The sequence below is a fragment of the Squalius cephalus genome (genome assembly GCF_949319135.1).
Source record: "Squalius cephalus genome assembly, chromosome: 5".
Classification (NCBI taxonomy): Eukaryota; Metazoa; Chordata; class Actinopteri; order Cypriniformes; family Leuciscidae; genus Squalius; species Squalius cephalus.
The window spans coordinates 18,140,417-18,157,705 of NC_137126.1; the positions used below are offsets into that span (position 1 = coordinate 18,140,417).

At 36.2% G+C, this 17,289-nt stretch overlaps 1 protein-coding gene across 24 annotated transcripts in view; it reads left to right on the forward strand.

Moving 5' to 3' along the window:
• The first annotated feature begins 32 nt into the window (after window positions 1-32).
• Window positions 33-17,289, forward strand: part of kcnt1b (potassium sodium-activated channel subfamily T member 1b) — an 87,019-nt gene continuing 69,762 nt past the window's right edge. For 19 of the 24 annotated variants that reach the window (XM_079871640.1, XM_079871651.1, XM_079871644.1 and 16 more), the window contains exons 1-3: window positions 33-556; window positions 2,503-2,548; window positions 2,693-2,860. In XM_079871640.1, the coding sequence (XP_079727766.1) occupies window positions 526-556; window positions 2,503-2,548; window positions 2,693-2,860 (245 nt within the window). In that variant the 5' untranslated portion in view covers window positions 33-525. Of the gene's footprint in view, window positions 557-2,502; window positions 2,549-2,692; window positions 2,861-14,436; window positions 14,933-17,289 lie in introns of those variants that run through there. The other 5 variants (XM_079871655.1, XM_079871652.1, XM_079871642.1 and 2 more) reach the window with 4 other exon arrangements.

Sequence of the window (17,289 nt, forward strand, 5' to 3'; positions counted from 1 at the left end):
ATGGCGATGTAAGCTTTGAAGGGGAGAGAAGAGAAGGCTGTACGGATGACTTAGTGGCTTTACCTAACAGATGCAGAGGTGACAGCGTCTCAAATATTTCCCTGCTGCCCTACATCTCTCCTGACGCGCAGCAATTACCGTTTTCTTATCGCGAATCAAGGCTTTGGGCTCAGAGGATGCAGAGAGAATCTGAACGCGTGAACTTCTAGATGGTTGTATGATGGGGACAACATATTATCTTGCTTAAATAATAACCAACATCATCAGCATCTCATAGATGCAAAGTTGAATCGCACGCGACAAAAATAAACAGAGATGTTGAAGGTATTGGGAATTTCGCCCAGTGGTGGTCGTCTGTAAGAGGAGGGTTTAATCAGGGTCGTTATACGCCCCTTTGATGCAAGTTTCCATGGAGGACGGATCTATTAGGAGGACATTACCATCGGAAGTCCTTCACAGACTCTTCGCAGTGGCTTTTGTAAAAAATGTGCGGCGCTTGGGTCGCCAGTAACACGGTTATTTACAATGATGGGACCGCGCAGCCAGTCTCAGGCAGGTGAGGACATCGTGTCATGTCACGGATGACTAATTCGTGTTTTATTGCGCTGTGCTTCGTACTTTTTACATGTATCATATTGTTTTGTGAAGATTGCTGTTGATTTGCTTGTGAAAATCAACCATACATTGCTTTATTATTATTTTTGAAAACCTATGTTTGGGGGAAAAAAGCAAACCACTATAAAAAGTAAAAGTATGTAGTTGTTACTGTAAAACATAGCTGGACAAAAACTGAATTTTCTAACCAATATCAGTACAGATGATGATGATGGTGATGATTTTGTGTTTGTGTCTGATAACTGACATGCATAATCTATTTTTCATTGTTGTATATGTTTTTATATGTTTATATTATTTAAATATGTTGTTACCTTAAAGTAGAGCTGGACAACTATTGAATATTTATTACCAATAATAATAATCTTACCAATAATGCCAATACAGATTATTATTATTAATGATGATGATGATGATGATGATACAAATAATAATATTAATAACAATGTTAATTATGCAATGTTTTTAAATGCAGTCTTATTTTCATCTTTGTTTTTGAGTTGTATAATTTATCAATTAATGAGCTATGCCTTTCTTGCTTGAGAATAAATGGCTGTTATATAAAGGATAATTGTCCAAACGGTGCATTAAATCTGTTAACTGTGAATATTGTTGAGTGGTATTCTGTACAGCTCCACCAAATGGTGCTTTTTATTTCTAGACTTGATGGTGAGCAACCAGTAACCAATTAATTGTGCATATCGCTAACAAATATTGAACCGATTATCGGTCTATCATTGCTTTAAAGAGCTATTTCTTCCTGATTTGACTTTAAAAAGTTACTTTAAAGGGATAGTTCACCCAAAAATGAAAATTCTGTTATCATTTACTCACCCTCAAGTTGTTTCAAACCTGTATGAATTTCTTTTTTCTGCTGAACACAAAAGTAGATATTTTGAAAAATGTCTTTAACCAAACAGTTGATGGACCCCATTGACTTCCATAGTAGGGAAAAAAAAATACTATGATGGACCCCATTGACTTCCATAGTAGGAAAAAAAAATACTATGGAAGTCAATGGGGTCCATCAACTGTTTGGTTACAGACATTTTTCAAAATATCTTCTTTTGTGTTCAGCAGAAAAAAGAAATTCATACAGGTTTGAAACAACTTGAGGGTGAGTAAATGATGACAGAATTTTCATTTTTGGGTGAACTATCCCTTTAATATATTTGTGATTTGTTATGTACTGTATTCAGTTTTTTAGTTATTTATAAAACGAATTAGTTTAGATGTTACCATATGAAGTACATTTTTCAGTTGCCCGTCAAAATATACTGTGTCTGCAAGGGCATTTTTTGCGTGTCACTGCCATTTTTTGCCTTAGGAATACCCATTTTTTTATATCCTCAGCACAGTCCTTTTTATTAGCGTCTGAACACTGTATAACCCTTGAGCAAAGGTACATTTTAGTCTGAGTTTTATGCACTGTACTTCACTGTACCCCTTGGCCAGCCAGATAACCCTCCACCCACTCATCAGCGATTTGCACACTAATGCAGTGGCTCACTACTGTCATTACACACTCATGTGTCCCTGAGAGTGCTAATAGAAACCATACAGGGAACATTCTAGATGACAGTTTTCACAGTGTACAAAATGTGACAAGAATGACATAAAAGGTGAAAATCAGTGCGTAGATTGTAGTTCCTCAAGGGTATAATTATGGCCAAGGATACTGGTGAACTATCTGTGAAAGATGTCATGTTATTGATTCACTGTTAGATAGAAACTATTAAAGCTTTCCAGCTTATGTGAATTAGCCTAAAGTCATGTATTTCTGCTGTAACCCTGCATTAGCCTACAACAGCATGGATTCATTTTATGTTTATGCATGTGACTATAACATTTAGCAGTAATCCTTATCATTTCTCTCCATATTGTCAGAGCCAAGCATGACTCCGCCACGATGCTCATCCTCCGCTGCTGACAGGTAAACATGCTAAACATGCAAATTTTGTCCACAATCTTACAATTGATTAGTTGTAGTCCTGAAACTATTAATGAATAATACATTGTGTATACATGCATAATGTATACTATATAATATATTTACGATTTACATCTGTTTCTTCAGGTTGCCCACGGAGACTGTTCAGAGAAATAACAGCAGTAATACTGGTGTTATTCTGGACATTTCCACCCTGAAAATGGCCGATGTGGACTCTGAGGTTCCTCCTCTACCTCCACGATACCGCTTTAGAGATCTGCTGCTCGGAGATCAATCATTTCAGAACGATGACAGGTAACTTCATACTGTGTGTCCTCAGTGGCTCACTCTCAGGAGGTGTACTTTATGAATTCATAAAGCTTTCATAAGGCCCACATTTACAGTACACTGGTATTGCTGTCCACATATAGGGTTTTTCTTGCCATTGCTTTTTAATTAAGAGCTGAAAAATTAAGGTAAGGAGGAAATTGCAGCACTGTAAAATGCAGAACTGGCATTTACTATTACACTGTAAAAAGAGAAAACATGGAGCTACCTGATCTGATCCCTTGTTGGTGAAACTGTTAGGCTTTTCAGTTACTTGTAGAAATGGACTATGAACTGTCAACCATGTTTAATTTATTCTGCAAGTGAAACTGGTCATGCGATCTTAACATGTCGACCCTCATGAGGCAACTTTAATTAGTCTGCTTATTTGATATCATCTTATGTGGGTGTATTATTATTTTAAAACAATATTTAAAAACAGCTATTAATTTTTTATGTGTAAAATGTTTTTAATGAGGGGGAAATAACTAAGTGCACCTTTAAATAATAAATATAATTAAAGAATTTGTGTTTTAACTTAAACTAGAAATGATAAATAAATACATACATAAACATTTAGATGCTTCCACATGCAGCACATTTTTACGTTAAGTTTTGTGTGTGTGTGCGCGTGTGTGCGTGTGTGTGTGTGTGTGTGTTAAAAAAGAGACTGCATTCCGTATGATTAATTATATCAATACCACACCTGCAAGTGCAGAAGCAAACTAGTGGACCGACAAACCAGTGGACTGGATTTAACTGTTATATAATATCAGATATAAAATGCATCTTAGCAAATTGTACATTTGGTGTATATGTTCTATGTATGCTTTATGGACTTATATATAATGAGTGTAAACTGTGCGTTTGTGTGAGAATAACATGAAGTGTGTGTGTTTTTTGGGTTATGGGGAGCTGTCCTTCACTGTGGTGCTGAAGTTAAATAGAGGCTGAAATGCAGGGCTGAAGAAACACTGTACATGTTTCTCTTGCTCAGTGACTCAACGCTTTGTGATGGATTCAAGGCCGTAACATACAGTACAGTCAAGACTGCCTGCGTATAAGAGAGCCATTGTAACTTATTTAAATAGCTGTGAGCTGTTTCTAAACATGCATACAAAAAACGCAGAGGTGACATTCAGGGGAACCTTTATGTTTTCAAGAAAACTTTATCATCCTTGGGCTTTGAGTGGGATTTCTGTTTCTTTAAATGTTTTTTTTTTTTTTTTTTTACAATTGTTTACACAAGAAGTACGTTATTTCTGCATAATTTAGCTAACAATAACAGACATCATGGCTGCTCTGAGTCTGCTGTGGTTTGCTTGGTGTATTCTTCGTTTTCCCTCTGGTGTGTGAAAATTGTGCTCTATTATCCCTCTGTGGCGCAAGCCACAAATCATTAATCTGTTTTTTTTAAATCCAGCTTCTGTTCTTGTATTACTCCTTCATTCTGTTGCATATCTCAGCTAGTCAAAGCATGTAGTCATATTTTAAGATTCACTGGCTTGGTTTAATTATCTTACAATGCTTATGGCAATGGTTGCACACTATTATTTGAGCCCTCTCTGGCAGGTCGTAAGTGGTCCATGTGTCTCAGGGGAGACTGCTGACTTCAAACTTTTCCCTTTCTAAGTTTCTTTTTCAGGCCAGGCCAGGCCAAGTCAATGTAATGAGAACACTACATAATTTATCTTCACACTAAAGCTTAACTGTGACTCAAGCTCTTAGAAATGAAGCACACAGAAAGCAATATCCTGCCATGTGAGCGCTGCAATCATGGACTTATCACTGATTCAACTTCTTTTACTCGCATGTGAAGATACTTATACTTTATATATATATATATATATATATATACAGGCATGTGAAAAAGAAAGGTCACCCTATTGAATGCTATGGTTTTATGTATTAGGACATACTAATCTGGTCCTTGGCAGGTCTTAAAATTAGGTTAATACAACCTCAGATGAATAATAACACATGGCACATTACACAGTGTCATTATTTATTTAACAAAAACAAGGCCAAAATGGGAAAAGTCATGAGTGACAAACTAAGTACACCCTTACTGCTTCCAGGAATTAAGAGGGTAAGTGATTTTGATTAATTGATCATTAGCAAGTGTGATTAAGTTTTGGCAGTTTGCTGGTCTGGAGCCTTCAGGTGTGTGTTAACACGATGCCAAGGAGGAAAGACATCAGTAATGATCTTAGAAAAGCAATTGTTGCTGCCATCAATCTGAGAAGTGTTATATGGCCATTTTCCAAACAATTTGAAGTCCATTATTCTACTGTAAGGAAGATTATTCACAAGTGGAAAAGACAGTTGCCAATCTTCCCAGGAGTTGACGTCCCAGCAAATTTACCTTAAGGTCAGACCGTGCAATGCTCAGAGAAATCGCAAAACAACACCTCAAGAACTACACCTCAAACTTTACAGGCCTCCGTCAACATGTTAAATGTTAAAGTTTATGTACAAGTAGAAAAAGACGTGAAAGTATGGCATGTTTGGAAGTGTTGCCAGTAGAAGCTTCTTCTCTCTAAAAAGAACATGGCAGCATGGCTTAGGTTTGCAAAGTTGCATCTTAACAAACCTCAAGACTTCTGGAACAATATCCTTTGGACAGACAGACAAAGTAGAGATGATGGCCATAATGCACAGCGCCAAGTTAGGCGAAAACTAAACGCAGCATATCAGCACAAACACCTCATACCTACTGTTCATCACGCTGATGGAAGGTTGATGATTTTTGGCTTGTTTTGCGGCCACGGGACCTGGGCCCCTTACAGTCATTGAGTCGACCATGAACTCCTCAATATACCAAAGTATTCTAGAGTCAAATGTGAGGCCATCTGTCCGACAGCTAAAGCTTGGCCGAAATTGGGTCATTCAACAATACAGTGATCCCAAGCACACCCGCAAATCTGCAACAGAATGGCTGAAAAAGAAAAGAATCAAGGTGTTGCACTGGCCCAGTCAAAGTCTAGATCTCAACCCGACTGAAATGCTGTGGCGGGATCTTAAGAGAGCTGTGTATAAACCAATGCCCGCAAACCTCAATGAACTGAAGTGAAATTGTCATTTTGTCTCTATGCAAGTCTCTACAAGTACAGTTCAATAGAACAATTCATGCCATTTTTGTATTTATTTTGAAAGTAGACATAATGTACATGTCCTTAAAAATGTTTATACAGTAATTACTGGCTGACTGTACATTATCCCTTACTTAATTACATTTTTCCCTGTCAGTTGTCAGTTAATTGTTATAACTACTATGCAAAAGTGACAGAACTGTAACTAGTTAGCAGGAAGATGGTAAATTCACACTAAAATGTTTCACACTGTTGTTCAGCTCATGCTGTCTGTGCAACAGAACAGTTTGGTGCTGATCATCCTTGATCATTAGAGATTACAGTGTGTGTGTGTGTGTGAGAGAGAGCGCGCTTGAGTCATAGGCTAATGCTCTAACGTGGTGTGAGGTCGGGAATCTCCACATGCTGCTGTCATTTCAATTATGAGATTGTGTGTGGGAAAGTGTGCTTGTGTCTGTTCTGAAATTAAGGCTGTTTGTGTGTATGCATGTGCTTGTAAGTCCTGTGATTATCTCTAAGGTTGCCCAGAGGTCCTTTCCTCTGACTATTTTGCTTTTCTCTCTCAGTTGCATTACTGTTCCCTCCATTTCAGTTTCTGTCCATCCCAACTCCCATGTTTTCACAGTATATGTGTCTGTATGTATATATGCACCTATATATTGTGTGGGAGTTGAAGAGGACAGAGGACATTTTCTCATGCCAAAATGACAGTACAGAGCATCAGCAGTAGTTTGTCAGCTTCATTTAAGACAGTCAAATGTGACTTTGCTGCAGTCAATCATATCAATCTCACCTTTTTGTGGTTGTGTCAGTGGAAGCTATTTTATCCTCATCAACAGCAGCAAAAGCAGCGTTGTGTGTCCCCACAAAAATAGTAATACCAGAAATGTTTGACCTTGTGGGGACATTTTGATTTATGATTCATAAACAGCTTATAAATTATACTAAATTATGTTTTTTGAAAATGTAAAAATACATAGTAATAATACATAAATACAATTTTACTCTGAGGGTTGTGTTTAGGGGTAGGGATAGAATATATAGTTTGTACAGTATTTAACTCATTATGTCTATGGAAAGTCCCCATAAATCGTGTGTGTGTGTGTGTTGTATATCTGGTTTATGAGGACACAAATGTATATAATGAGTATTAATAATTGGTGTAAGGGGATAATTAGTAACCTATAACATATTATAGTGTAAGGATATAATATACAGTTTGTACAGTATAAAAAAACCATTACGCCTTTGGAGAGTACCCATAAACCACATATTTAAGTGTGTGTGTGCATATTGTGATCTCTGATGCCTGTGTGAACATTATATTTATAAATGTATATATACATAATTTATATGTTACGTAATGAAGACAGACTTTACGCCAGTTCACTTCACTCGTCACACACACACACAGTTCCATTGCAGGCTATGGAAGTCCCCTGTTGGATAGTTAGACATCGGTCAGAGTTGCAGGTCCCCTCTTGGCATGTTTTTTAAAAAATTAAAAAATGCATATTTAAAGTTATATTATGAAAAAAGATCTTAAAAGAAAATTTTGTATGTCATTTTTGTTTCTTCAAAATGACCAGAAACACTAGTCCCCTCTTGGCCAGTATAGAGTGATAGTCCCCTGTTAGTAATATAGACATGTATGTGTGTGTGGTGTATATATTCACTTAAGAATGAATTTTCATTCACATAACTGATGTCAAATGGTCTCAATAAAGGCTTGTTTTGTGGGCATTATGATGTTTGTTAGTCTAAACTGATGATGGATAAACTTTCTGGCTAAACTAGCAGCTTGAAGTACCTTATTTTATAATATTGCATCGAATTAATTCCAAAAAGCCCATGAGCACAACAGCTACTTGTTGGATTTGTCACAAAGCATAGCAAGATTGGATATAAAATCATTACATGACGTCAATCTGACTGCATCAGTGTGGAGGTGTTTTGTGCTAATCTGAGCCTGTGCTGGCATGAGTATGAAAGGTGAATGTGCTTTAGGGCTGTTCCTCCTATGCAGTCTAGACTAAAGGCCAAAGTGGCCTCTGCATCACAGTGAATGGGCGACTGCCATTTATTGTCAGAATATCCGTCTTTCACAAAAGCTACCGGCTGCGTTGAACTGCATTCACTGAAGTTCTTCGTCATGTAAATCAACTTTGAATGCCCGGAATGTTCTTATCAGTGTGGCAAATGTAGGTTTGTTCCCTGACAATAATCTATGACTAAATGTCAAGCTTATTTTATACTACTGCACAGCAACACCCTTGCAACCGCACAGCAACATGTTAGGAACCATTCAGAACACCTTAGCAACTGCTTAGCAACAACCTGGCAACAATTGCATGGTCTCAACTTGTATACTGACAAGCACCAACCACATGTTCTTCAGATAATGCTAAAATATAGCTTGTACTATTGTATTATATCCACCTGGATTTTGATAGTAAACAGACAACGCCTCTTGTCAAAACCTGGAGATAGAAAAAACTTTATTTATAAATGCAAGCATCAGTGTGTTTTCCTAAGGATCCATTCTGATATGTTGACACACTTCTCCAAATAAAAGATTGTGGTAGTGCTGCAAATGAGACCTCTGGCTTGACAATTAAATTAGCTGCCATTGTTGAAGCCCTGGCTGTCGAATGTGATAAGCTGTTTTAATGAAGGCAGTGAAAGAGAGAGCAAAAAGCACGAGAACATTTGTGTATGTGTGTGTGTCACACGGCTCAGCGAGTGTGAAGAGATGTCTCAGAGGTTAGCCAAGAGCTATTCAGTGGAATGGGAGACATGCTGCTTAGTGGAGGTGGAGATTTCAATCCTCTCATTAGAGCCTGAGTAATTTCCCCAAGACTAGAGAATAAAACCACTTGCATTTAATCTCATGTTATACTGCAGTCTCATATTACACAGTGCCAACAGATGATTTTATGTTTGCATATAATCTAGTTTGTGGAACATATTAAGTTGGTTCGTCATTTTGCATGTCAGTTTTGTAAGAAACAATTCAAGCAACAGATTTGCTGTTTCTCACAATATATTCTATTAAGTTCCACAAAGAAAATCATGCAGGTTTGGAATGACATGAGGATGAGAAAATGATGACAGAATTTTACATTTTTGGGTGACTGTTCGTTTAAGGGTGGTGTACACATCACATTTCATGACCATGTATAAACAATGTTATGGCCACTGAGTGTGTGTTGTGGCCATGACAACTTAGATTAGTAAGAACCACTATGATATCTGTTATCTCTGTTTAAACAGGCCGTCTGCCTTGTTTGTGATCAATGTAGCAGAGAGACAGTCCCTCTCTGATTGCGTACGTGTTCATTTCAAATCACTGCACAAAGACAACACTACAATATCACCTCCCTGATTAATTATTCAATCCCCCTTACTGAAAAATGACAGCCTATTAAGAGATTAGCCAAGAAATCTCATCTGTATTTTTTTAGAATATTGTGATGACTGCATAGCAATGAGACATTTCCCTACTAAAATAACATTCAGTAATAACACGGCTGTTTAATATTACATTTAAGATCAGTTTGTATCCATTCATTCTCCTATAGGTGTTGTTTTCTACCCATTTTAAATACTAAAGAGTTCTTATAAGGACTGGTGTTAATGTCTGTATAAATAATATTTCCTGTTTAAAAGTAAAAAAATAATTAACACAATTAATGCTGCATACATTTTTTTATTCCTGAAGTAGTTATGTCAATGTCTTTTCCCCACATCCTTTGGCTGTTATGATCAAGCCATCTGTTGCTGAGACAGGAACATCACCAAACACACTATTTAAAAGGCACAGCCAAAAGTGACATTTATTATGGTAGGTTTATGTTAAAGTTTTTACAATTAAAAGTTGTTATAATATTTTTAATGTTCTATATTTGCAGTTTAGGCCTGGCTTTCAAGTATACTGTAATGCTGAATGGCTATGGCACTGTTAGTATCTGCGATATTGGCCTTCAATACTAGTTAAAATATGCCTTTAAACGAATGTTTCACATTAATTTGGGGATTCAATATCTGTGAATAATGTTAAAGTTTTAATCGATTGACAGCCCTACTAATAATACATTATTTATTTATTTGTTTCTTTCTTTTGTGAGTGTTTTTGCACATATTCTCTTTTTATTGTTTTCTGCACAGCTGTTTTTTTAGAAGTCAATTATTTAACACTTTTCCTTTTGTAGTGCTCCTGCCCCCCAATAGGATGCTCAATTTCCTTGTGAAATGCACCATGAAATCTCAGAATTACAGCCAGCAATGCTTCCTCTCATTTAGAAATCTTCTGGACTGTCTCTGTCTTGGTTTTTATATCTCTGCTAATTAATGCAGATTATATCTCTTTAATTAAGAGCAGTAATGTGGAACTTGTGTAGTGCAGAGAGCCATATTCTGAATCATCCATCTGTAAAATCCATCGGCTTTCTCTGCGTTGATTCTCCCACCAGACCCCCCAGACCCGAACATCTTACACATGCTTCATCAGGACTGTATAAGGATGTAATATTATGCCAGAAGGCATGAAGAATCCAATACTTTGCTATATCTGTAGAAGAGCATTAAATGCATTTTTTCCTCACAGGCGTGTTTGCTGCTGTTTTGGCTGACTGTGCCCATGGGGCTCTCGCATTGATTCAGGCTGCTGCTGTAGAAATTTGGAGCTCTCAGCCTCGTGTTAATGTGTAATGACAGGAAATCATCTCTACACTCAAGACTTCCATCTGCTGTTCTGAACGGGGAAATGGTTTAGTTATTAGTGGTCTGTTCTGTCAGATGCTTTGGCTGTGAATTCTCTGACTTTGCCGTGTTTTTTTTTTTTTTTTTTTTTGTGTAACATTTGTTTGCTTGCCTTCGGATAATTTATGATTAACAGCAGAAAATAATAATAAATAGGAAATAAATAGGTCTACAACATATGTGTTTTATAAGACAAGCTACCACATGTATTAGCCAATCATATATTTTATAATTAAATCTTCAGCATAGAATGAGTTTAAGGAGCTTTTTTTTACTTAATCAGACAATTTAGTTTATTCAGTGAAATTCTTATTAATAATATTATTTTTTCAGATGGTTGTGCATTTGTCAATACAAATTTTCAAACCGTTTTAGACAGTCGGTACAACAGCTGGACTAAATTGGGGACTAATTTTTTCTTGTTTTCTTTGACACAAATTCAGAGACCACATCTACAATATATTCATTTACATTTCTTTTCGAAAACATAACAGTAATTTCATTTTAATTACGCACCAATATGATTTATGAACAATGTGCTTTTGAAGAATATTAATAATATAGTATAGTCTGACAAAAATGTGATTTGTTTTTCCAGCTTTTTGTTTAAAAAGTTTTTTGTTGTTTTTAATGAAATTTACCCACATTCAAGTGTTGATAAAAAAAGGATGCATGAAGCTAGAGTAAAAGGTTTTTAAAATGGAAAGAGTTAAAGTAGCCTACAGTTAAAGGTATATACAGTATTTCAAGTATAAAAAAATACCTAAATAGTAGTTGTAGTATAAGTAGTAGTGTACAGTAGTAGTATAGTTAAAGTGCAAAAATAATATATAAATAGTAAACTATAAGTATGATGTTATGTTCACCTAAAGAAACGTACAAGTAGGCTGTACTTGCAGTATAAAACTACTAAACTAGTAGTTTACTAAGAGTACACTTCACACTTTCTGAGAGTGTACTTTCATAAACTAAAAAATGTGCTACAAGTATCTGACTTGTAAACTATCAGTATATCTATAAGTTCACTTCTGGTATAGTTGCAGTACAAATTAAAAACTTAGTTGTAAACTAGTTGTGTGCTCAGTTTACTATTACACTCAAAGTATAAACTTAAAAGTATACTTTTTTTAAACAAAAAAAAAAAATCGGCAAATTTAGTCCCAAGTAGTATTGAAACAGTACACTCACAAGTATACTTCTAGTACATTGATATTAGATCACTTTCTACATAAGTATACTTAATAAAATTAACTTGAAGTATACTTAATTTTTTGTAAGGGTAGCATGATGTTTCCATTATGCAGTATGACATACTGTATGTGTACAGGTAAATATATAAAATGAGGATACGTGTAGACACTTATGTTGTACAGTATCATGTAGTGTTTCAAGGTCATTGTTAATTTAAAGTCTCTCTACATGTTACTGGAAATGTTATGGCAGAAAAAAAAATTAGACATAAGATAATATATTGTAAATTACGTTTTTGCACTGTATTGGCTAATGATTTGGACAATTGATATAAAATCATAAAATCAAAAGGTTTTATCATGGTGAGAAAACACCATTGGAACTATTTTTCTCCGAAAGGTGTTATCATCTTCACACAATTTAGATTCACAATTAAATTGATCTTATTTTCAGGATATTTTTATATCAAAAAATATAAATATGATATAAATACATGATATTGGAATACAACATTTAGCAGTGAACTGTAAACTTGATTAGCTAAAAAAAAAATATTTGGTGTTGCTTTAAAATAAAAATCTGATTGGTGGTCTGAATGTCGAGTAGATTCAGCTCAGTGAGCGTTTTTCTCATACCTCCTGAGCTCATAAAAATCAATAATTCTCAGGAACAGTAACTATAACACGGTCTCAGGGAAGATTGAGAAATATGTGTATTGCTCTTCCTCTGACCACAGGGTGTCACTGTGATATTTCATTGGTGGAATCCCCTGTCTACTGTTCTCATAATCTAGTGTTACGTAATTGTCATCCTTAGTGCAGAGACTGAACAAGAACAGAGACTCCCACTCAGGCAGTGGGCCGTACTCTCTATTCTTGAAGATTTCATGACTGCGTGTTTATGTTTGGTTTCCAGTGCATGTGCTGTTAGAATTTATATAAAAGGTGTGTGGTTTCTGGAGGAACAATATGTACAGTAGATATTTGAATATTAGTAAGCCTTTAGGACAGGACACATAATGAGTGTCATGATGACAAAAAATATACATTTCTTTAAATCAGTGTTGAACTGTAATTGAAAAATCAATTGTATTAAAAGGTTAACGACCTTAATGTGCTTCTTATCTAACATGTCTCATTGATTTAGTGTGATCAGTAAACCTCACAACAACTATACACATAAACATAATTTCACCTGACTTGTTGAGGATGTGTGATACTATGTTTCGGCATACTAAATGGGATAAAACCCTTACAGCATCCTAGACACCACCTAGCCATTATAGAAACCACATAGCATCACACTAACAACCACCCAGAACACTTAGGCAACTGCATAGCAACACCCTGAAACCCACCTAGAGACCAGAATATCTTGCAACATGGATAGGCTCTATTAACTTTGGCAAGTAGCAACTACACAGAACACCATACAGTAGCAATGTGCTAACAACCACTCAAAACAGTTTAACAATTGCATAGCAACACCTTGGCAACCATCTACAGAACAGAATAGAAACTTGAGGATGGACTCTATTAACTTTGGCAAGTAGAAACTACACAGAACATCATAGCAATGTGCTAACAACCACTCAAAACAGTTTGACAATTGCATAGCAACACCTTGGCAACCAACTACAGACCAGAATATCTTAGAAACTTGAGGATGGGCTCTGTTAACTTTGGCAAGTAGCAACTACACAGAACACCATAGCAATGTGCTAACCACTACTCAAAACACTTTAAGAATTGCATAGCAACACCTTGGCAACCAACTACAGACCAGACTATCTTAGAAACTTGAGGATGGGCTCTTTTAAATTGGGCAAGTAACAACTACACAGAACACCATAGCAATGTGATAACAACCATTAAAACAATTTAACAATTGCATAGCAACACCTTGGCAACCAACTACAGACCAGACTATCTTAGAAACTTGAGGATGGGCTCTATTAACTTTGGCAAGTAGCAACTACAGAGAACACCATAGCAATGCACTAACAACTCAAAACAGTTTGACAATTGCATAGCAACACCTTGGCAACCAACTACAGACCTGACTATCTTAGAAACTTGAGATTGGGCTCTTTTAAATTGGGCAAGTAAGCAACTACTCAGTACACCATAGCAATATGCTAGCAACCATTCACAACACACAATCATTGTTTTCTTCAGAAAATTGTATTCTGTGCTCATTCTGTAACTTAAATTAACACACAGCTGTCCCAGTTAAGATACTTTAGTGTAAATCTCATGTTTTTGCTACACATTTATTTGCACCCTATAGCCTATTTAGTTACCAATAAAGAATGCAATTGAATCACCATCATCAACAACAACAACAACAACAACAACAACAACAACAATTGTAGCAGTGTAGATTTCCTGTTTAGTTGAATAAATAGTTGAATTTGTTTAAAAATGTCTTTCTCACCTCACTTTTAATAACATTTCTTAATGCAGATTATGCTGTTCTCAAAAATGCTTAACTTATACAGTCCATTATCTTCACCTTTCATCTCTCCATTGATTTCATACCGGAAAGGATGCTATTCAGCAGCATTATTAAAATGTGTGGCTAAGCTTGATGTCTTGTTTTGATGTGGTAATGTGATTCGGTTCAGATACACTTCTGAGCCGGACCTGCGCAGTTGAGGCTGGAGAATCTCGATATCGAGCACTAAAGACTCCACGCGCCTCTTCAGTTCTTCAGTCGTGTGATAACCCTCATCGACGTCGTGAGCGCGAAACGCGCGTCCGACAGCAGGTGTATTTACGGATGCGACGCGCGGTAAAGTGAAGTGAAGCATGAACTCGCGTTGACGGTACCCGTCCATCTCTCCTGCTAGTAACTTGTGAGCCTGAAGAATGGCAGGTGCCAAAAAACCCGAGACGCCGTCCGAAATCGACCCGGACGGAAAGACCGAAGTCAGGAAATCCTTCGAGCAAATTTGGCTCAATTCGGCGGTGCCTGTTCGGACGATGGGTTCTTTTGAGAGCGATGCTGGCCAAAGGTACCGCAGTCCCGTTTCAGGCAGCATGTGTGTGTGAACGCTGTTTGATAATAAAACTGCAGCATCCTCCAGCACGCGCCACATTCACTGCGAATAATTTAAAACGAATGAGCTAATGACGACGGTTGATGAAATGACCAAAAAACATATATTTCGTGTTTAGTTGAGCTTTCATGTAAAAGGTGGCGATTTTGTTCCAGTAGTCTTGAGCGAATCACAACAGTGCATCTTTATTCGTTTTGATCATCTAATACAGGAATGTCATATCTCTGCCTGATTATGCTGTGGCAATATTAATCTGATCCAAAGATTACAAAAGCCACTTAAAACGTTTATAGTTTAATATGACTGACAGGAGGGTGCTGCATCCAGCAATAGCTCTTTATTACATTAAGGAATGAAACTGATTTTGTATTGTAGCCTAATGCAACAGCAACTCAGAAAAATGAACTAGTAGAAACTTCTACTAATGTGTCAAATAGACTTGTTTGACAGTCAAATATGATGCTTTGTGTGAAGCACATGATAGACAAATGATTTACCTACTGCTTTTAAAGAGCTGGTGAACAAGCAAACGGATGTATTTTCATAGTCACATTTGCTCTGTGTGGCCTTAATATCATATTTAATTTGAATTTATTTCATCAATACACCTCCATCCATTCATTTTGAATGCATGTTCTATTTTACATCTCATTATTGAATAATATTGGATCCAACTGACAGATGAGCAAGCATAACTGTATTAATTTTAAATAAATGAATTCATTTATTTGTATAGCGCTTTTCACAATACATATAGTTTCAAAGCAGCTTTACAGAAAATGCATGTGTCTACAAATTAGAGTGATCTGTTCGGGGTGACTGTGTCCAAGTTATGGATTTCAGAAATGTACATATACAAATAATACAGTTAGCTAACAATGAATTAATGTATAATTAATTAATAAACAGTGTATTAATTTAAGGCAGAAACAATGAGCTCATTGACATAATGAATACATGTTGTTAACAAATGGTTAGGGATATAGAAAATTTACTATTGGTGCAATATTGGTGCAAAATATTACAACCATGGCCATATAATGCTGATTGTTGACTGAAGCTCCTTTGCCTAACAGACACTTGAGGCTGTCAAGCACATTGTCACTTATTAAGGTGTAATAAATCAATATCTCAGTCTAGATGCAAATCTCATCTCAATATGATGTTTTCATTATGGTTTGTTTATAGGCAGATTAATCATTCACAATGCTTTTCTTTATTCTTAGTCCACACCCAGCTCTCATCTCACTCTATAGCCGTTATTTCAATGTGAGTTGAAGCTCGATGGACCTAATGCAGCTTTCTACAGAGCTGGTTTCATATCTGTTCAATGATGTTCTCTATATAATGTAATCCACTCCAACTACCCATTCAGCCTATTGCTCTATTGTGTACTGATAATGGTGCACAAAGGCACTTGTGTTTGCAGTTGAGCCGAATATGAGAGATGAGCAATGGGAGAGCTGTAGAGTTGTGCAAAAATGTCAAAATAGTTTTTATAAGGGGCAGTTTTTGGTCTTTTTGATGCTTCTTTGAGTTATGTTTTATTGCATGTCAACAAATGTAAATATATTTATTTTGGTAAACCTTTATTTTACAGTGTCATTGTTAGATTTGTTACATTTAGTTACTAAATGCATAATTACATGCAACTAACCCCAAACCAAACCCTAATCCTAACCCTTAACACATGTAGTTACTTAATATTAAACAAAGACACCTTAAAACAAAGTGTAACCTTTATTTTTAATTATTTCATGTAATTACCATGTAATAATCCGTGCAATATTGTTTGGCAAGATAAAATTCAAAGTATTTATGGCATTTTATCTGCAGTTTAATCCTCTTGTATTACCTTATTAAAATTCTGACTTCAGACTTCTAATTTCAGACTTGTTGTGACGTCTAAACTAGGGATGCACCGAAAGTTCGGCCGCGAAAATGGCATTTTCTGGCCGAAAGACAAAAACTGCTGAAAATGTTAGCAGAAAATAAATGTCGCCTCACCCCTCAGTGTTCAGCGCTCAGGTTTCACTCTCGCTCTAGCCGTTATCACTGTGTGATGCTCCACTCAATATTCCGCTTTATGCACATGCGCTCCGCTCTGGTTATTTTATTTTATTGGCTTGTATTTTTTAAATTCATTATCATTAAAATGACTGCATTTCATTTAAAAAAAAAAAAAAAAAAAAAAAATTCGGTTTCAGTTTCGGCCCAGAATTTTCATTTCAGTGCATCCCTAGTCTAAACCCATAAACCTGTGAACCCCTAAAGATAAATGGTCCAGAGGTTTTTGGTGGCCAGCAGTTTAG